General features: G+C 40.0%; 1 protein-coding gene across 6 annotated transcripts in view; it reads right to left on the bottom strand.

Moving 5' to 3' along the window:
- Positions 1-278: 278 nt before the first annotated feature.
- TPP2 (tripeptidyl peptidase 2) overlaps positions 279-6,000 on the bottom strand; it is a 67,951-nt gene continuing 62,229 nt past the window's right edge. For 2 of the 6 annotated variants that reach the window (XM_030313668.2, XM_030313677.2), the window contains 4 exons: positions 5,418-5,625; positions 5,253-5,324; positions 3,343-3,462; positions 279-1,253 (listed from right to left, as the gene is read on the bottom strand). In XM_030313668.2, the coding sequence (XP_030169528.1) occupies positions 1,164-1,253; positions 3,343-3,462; positions 5,253-5,324; positions 5,418-5,625 (490 nt within the window). In that variant the 3' untranslated portion in view covers positions 279-1,163. Of the gene's footprint in view, positions 1,254-3,342; positions 3,463-5,252; positions 5,325-5,417; positions 5,626-6,000 lie in introns of those variants that run through there. The other 4 variants (XM_030313701.2, XM_030313693.2, XM_030313685.2 and 1 more) reach the window with 3 other exon arrangements.

The following is a 6,000-nucleotide window of genomic DNA, read 5'->3' as shown; positions in this document are numbered from 1 at the left end:
CACGTTTGCTTAAGTGAGTAGAGGCTTTTCAATATCGTCTACGTGTGTCTTTTTATTTTATGGAGAGAGGATGGATGAGAGAAGTATGGTAGCCAGAAAGATAAAAAGCCAAAAATCATACACAAAAATTAGTCACATAATAAGAACTGGCAATATATTCAAATAATTGCAAGCCTATAGGAAATATAAATTACCTCACGCTGAATTTTTCTGTCTATTGATCTAATATATTGTTTTAACCCCAAATTTTATTTATGAAAAATTAAGACCAACTTTAAGAAGCTTCAATATTCACTTTTATTATTTATAAAAAAAACCAAGGTATCAGAATGCATATGGTATATACTGTGATCTTGGTTTTGCACATGTATTCACGTGTTTACATTATTTCAACTTTAACAAACATACCATATGTGTATCTTTACAATACCTGATAAAGATTTAGCAGTCTGGCACTTATACATGTATTATTAGTTCATTCTGATGCTCTCTGCACGTCAAAAGGATGTTAAAAATGACTGACCCGAAATAACTCCAAGATGAAGACTGATTTAGTGAGAAGCAGTTATGCTCCAGCAATTGCCACACACTCATTTGTGCCGGTTTTTTTCCCCTTAATCAAATGTAAACCTTTACCAAAAGAAAAAAAAAAGAAAAAGAAACAGAAAAAAAAAAAAAGAAAAAAAAATCTGGAAATGAAGTTCTGCTATTTTTTTAGTCCAATAAATAATTTTAGCTACGCTTAATGTAGCTTTTTAAGGCCTTCATACAATTGAAAAAAATTAAAGTTGAGCATGTTAAAACCCTGTTCGTTTATAAAATAAAAAATAGAATTTTACAGGTTTGCAGTTAAAAGTCACTGTTCAAAACCTATCATGCAAGTGATATCTGCAACCCAACCGAAAGTCCTTGGTGCTGGCAGTCAGGGCACAGCCCGGTGCCAGCCATGTGAGGCATTAAAAAAACACCATGATGTCAGAGGTCTAGATTTCCATGTATTAAGCCACACGCCAGCAAATTCTCTGATAAATACACATCATTTTAATAATCAGTATTTGATAGCGGATGAAAACATGCATTAGACTAAAAATGCCACAAATTTGTTTTTATATCCATTCACTATAAAACTTTCTTTTTTAAAATTTAAAGTCTTGGTTCCTATTTTAGAATACACAATAATCAGGAGGATACATGATGGGAAGCCAGTTTTCAGTAAAAGATGCACAATGGGTCCATCCAAGTAACTTCATCAGCTAGAACAGAACACAAAAATTTATTATTAAAGAACAGATTTTTCAAGCTCAATATACAGGGTAAATTCTGCATTAAATATTTAATGATAATAAAGTAGCACACAGAACTTTCCTTCCATCCCAACCCAACCACCCACCACCCTTCCTACCAATTGTTCTTCCTTACCATCAACTAACCTACTCATTTTACTACCAACCAACCTAAACGGGTGATTATGACCATTTCGCCCAACCTTCCTTCTTTCCTGTCTTTCTACTAGCCTTTCTTTCTTCAATCCTGACATACTTGTTCCCTTCCTTCCTACCAACCTAGCTGCCTTTCATTCTCTGTCTGACTGGAAGTCAAACACTGTTCTAGACCTCGGGAAAACAGCACTGAACAAACTCACTTCTCACTTTCAGGAAAGTTCTGTTCTGTTCAGGAAAACCAGAGAGTGCCAAAGCAAATCCATGAGGAGATGAATAAGCGAGTCCATAACTAAGAGGTACATGTCAGGTATACAATGGTGACATAACAGAGGGGCTGGGAAGTGAGATGGTCACAAGTGGGATCTCCGGGGAGATGACATTTAAGAGGAAACCTGACGAAGAGACCTACTCTGCCAGTCGGGGAAAGAGCTCTCCACACAGCTGGACGAGCTGGGTCCCATGGTGGGAAGGGCCGAGGCTGCTTCGGCCAGGCAGAGGCGGCTCTCGAGATGGGAGCAGAGCCATTCCAGGGAAGTGTGATGAGATGTGGCTGGGGAGGAAGGCAGGAGCCACATCACATGGGCCTTATGGGCCACGGGGAGGAGTCTGGATTTTATCCTACATGCGCCGGGGCTTCACCAGGAGGTGTCAAAAGCCATCTTTCCCAGCAGCAGTGTGGAGGGCGGGCAGTACAGGAACAGAGTGGAGGGGACACAAGTTATGAAACACCCCCTGGTGTCAATGTCTGGGTGAGTCACGGGCTTTACGGATGTGAGAGCTCACAAATTATAGTTGATGTGATAAGAATCACACTACACACCTTATGGTGAGTTGCAGAAAGATTTCTCTTAACCTACTGAAACATCTGAAGAACTGAGTTAAAATGTCTTACAATTTGGACTGGTGAAGGTATGCCAGAAAAAGGTCTAAGAGTAAAGATAACCTATAGTTTCCTCTAATTATAAAAAATTTCCCTAGGAACCTACTGATTAGTTTTACATTCAAAGAATACCTCGGGTACGGAGACCAGAGCCTTGGCCACATTTGGCATGACCAAGCTGCCCAACCCCATATATCCTTCAGGAACAAACCAGGCCCAGAGACAGGATGAGGCTACAGTGATTTCTCTGGAATTCAGTAAACTTTATACTTGACAATTAACTTGTACAGAAAGAACAGCATTTCTTACCTCCTGTTTCTAATATCAACCACATAATTTCTCTGCATATAATACAGAATGTGGTAAAATCACAAAATGGCCTATCACTTCAAATGAAGAATATTCAAATATAAACTCTAAAAATTCAACCATTTTAGAACTGAGCCAACATGTATTGAAAAGCAATTCTGTTTGTTTTCTTCATAAAGAAAACTGTCTTCTGACTATACATCTAAAATTCATAATGCACTTTGCCTACGTTGTAAACATCTGAGGCTAAGTACAGCCCTTCTGTCCTTTCTGGACAGGAGTTTTAAAAATTTAATAATAATGGGGCCCCTGGGTGGCTCAGTCAGGTAAGCATTCAACTTCAGCTCAGGTCATGATCTCGAGGTCTGGGAGTTCGAGCCCCCCATCAGGCTCTGTGCTGACAACTCAGAGCCTGGAGCCTGCTTCAGATTCTATGTCTCCCTCTCTCTCTGCCCGTCCCCCGCTCACGTTCTGTCTCTCAAAAATGAATAAACATTTTAAAAAAATTAAAATTTAATAAGAAAAGTTTAAAAAACTTAAATAGCTTACTGGCGGTGTCTCATGCTTTCATTTTATAGTTCGCATTACATTAATTGGAGTAGCAATCTGTCATGATAAAGTCAGTATCGTTAAATCACTACCATAAGGCTCTATCTTGTCACTATGCAATACGGAGGGGACACTTAACAGTGACGATTTTATATCACTTACTTGAATACAATTTTTCCAGTTTTCTTTTGTTGGTTTTTCTTCCACAAGTTTAGTTGCAAATTTAAGGCCTCTCCCATACATTTTATTTACTAATGCATGCTTGTATGCAAATGTTAAAACCTATAAGGTAAAACAAGATAAAGCTTATCTATGAAATATTTACACTGTATGGCTTATAACTTCAATAAGGAAAAGACGAAGGCCTTAACAGAAGTGTAGCTTTTAAAATGAACATTTTCCATCAAGCAAATTTCAAAAATGTTTTGAAAGAATAAAAGTTAAATATGCCACAAAACAGGTAACTTGTGTTGGGGAGAAAAATGAAGCTCTGATGAATCACTAGTTCTTGGCATCCATACCAAAACACCTCTTTATGCAAAGGGGAGCTGACAGAAGTGATCACAAAAACGCGAGTAAGGAGGGAAGTACAGAACTATGAAATCTCGTTATAAATTACCAAAACTGCAAAAGGGGATAAAAGTAAAAAAAAAAAAAAGTGTTCTATTATACAAACACGTTCTTACGCTGTCAATTCCTTGTGTATACGTTGGTGCCTTTAATTACTGCATCTGTCAAATATACCTATAACCATTTATTTACGTTTTTGGTGTCCACCTTCAGAATATGGAGAATGACCTCAAAGAAAGCAATCCTATCACATTTATTTGTGTTCTAGAGCCAAGCAAGGTGTTCAACCTTTACAAAGGTGCTAAACAGACAGGTAATACAGTGCCTGGCCCCTGATACAGCAGTACTGCGGCAGATACGGAGATACGGGATTATTCGTAATGGTTTTATTACGAGGCTCGTCAAGTTTTTATCCACCAGGCTCTTATCTTTTTCCAGCAGCAAGCACAGCACTGGGTGGGGAGCAGGCGTGCAATAGGTGTGTGTTCGGAATAAGAGCAAGTATCACGGAGGCCCTTCCGTGTACTGAGTACTCATTCAGCAGGTTTCAGAAACTTGCCGAGGGTCACACAGATAAAAATGGAAGAAGTGGGATTTGCACTCCAGGGCCTGATTTCAGATCCAAATTCTCACGCTCTGCTGTGACACTGGCTCCTGCAGTTTCCTGCCTAGGACTCCGTTTCCACGGCAGGAGCACAACTGACTGTGCTGTGGTGAAAACTTTTCTCCTATCTCAGAGGTCTGTACTACACATGATCACAGTGCATCTAGAAAACAAGCATCTGTCTAGTAAAACACAAACAAGGGCTTGTGCTGGGTCAGGAGATTTCCACTGATTTCATTTAGTTTATTTTTATCTCCAGAAGAAAGGAAGACTGACAGCAACTTGGGAGTTATATAATCCCTACCGTGAGAACTCTAGTAGAGGGCTAAAAGAGATTTAAAATGTTTTTATAACCCACATCCAAAAAGTTCATCAATGTGACTTTTTCTGAACTGGATTTTAAAGTTGATGAGCTATAGGGGCGCCTGGGTGGCGCAGTCGGTTAAGCGTCCGACTTCAGCCAGGTCACGATCTCGCGGTCCGTGAGTTCGAGCCCCGCGTCAGGCTCTGGGCTGATGGCTCAGAGCCTGGAGCCTGCTTCCGATTCTGTGTCTCCCTCTCTCTCTGCCCCTCCCCCGTTCATGCTCTGTCTCTCGCTGTCCCAAAAATAAATAAACGTTAAAAAAAAAAAAATAATAAAGTTGATGAGCTATAAATCCAGGTGATAATTATTTAAAAGCCAAAGAGGTTTTGAGAAAAATGACATGTAAAGTAACCAGCAACCCCCCTCCACCCCCGGCAAATCAGCACATAGACAGATGCGGGAAGGCACAAACACGACCTCGAAATGCTCTTAATTCTAGCTTCGTAAGTAACTGCCTCCACCAAAAGGCTGCTATGCAGACAGAGAAGAAAATGGTAGAATGGTTTAAAACAGGCAAGACAAATGAGGTCTCACTAAACACAGAGTCTTCTTCAGAGCCCAGCTTAGCCACATTCCATGTATTGTCTTCCTCTTCTGGCCAGGCAGCTGGGGAACAGCAAAGAGGAGGCAATGGGGCCCAAGAAAGGTTTGTGAAGCAACCCCCAAGAACTGCGCCCAAACAAGAGGCAGACAGGTTACCTTATTGTCAAAAAGATCAGTCCATTTTGTAGTTTCCCAAAAAGTTTCCGTCAAAGAATCCAGAGTGCTCTCTCCTTCCTCCTCTCTTCCTTCCGTATCACCTGAAACGGCCCCATCTTGATCTTGTGCGTGAAGCAGGTGGTCAGCTAGGGCACATCCTTTTCTACAAAGGGCATCCACGAGGGTAGATTTTTGTTTGTCCATATCACTGTGTTCCAAACCAAAAAATAACTCACAGATCAGTAAATCATTTTTTAAAAGTACAGACTTATCTGAAACTGAATTCATGTGTTCTCTGCCTCAGATTTACAACGCAGAGATATTGTACAGCCGTGTATTTACATCTGCATTATCCATCAAATAAAAGTCCTTATTTCTAACAAACATCAAATGAGCTACTGCATTACACATACAGATTGAGTCACGACAGCTGTATCTGGCTGAAACAGAGGCCATAAACCAACAGAAATGAAGGACAGTTCAGTTCTAAGTTCTGTCAGCTAAGGAACTCTTCTATAGATTTCTTATAAATAGCAATCATTACAGATTTCTGTACAGACACACACACAAGTTCTTTCAGAAG

Source organism: Lynx canadensis, chromosome A1 (assembly GCF_007474595.2).
Source record: "Lynx canadensis isolate LIC74 chromosome A1, mLynCan4.pri.v2, whole genome shotgun sequence".
NCBI lineage: Eukaryota > Metazoa > Chordata > Mammalia > Carnivora > Felidae > Lynx > Lynx canadensis.
Note: the sequence above shows the minus strand (reverse complement) of the source record. Positions and strands in the feature narration are given on the sequence as shown.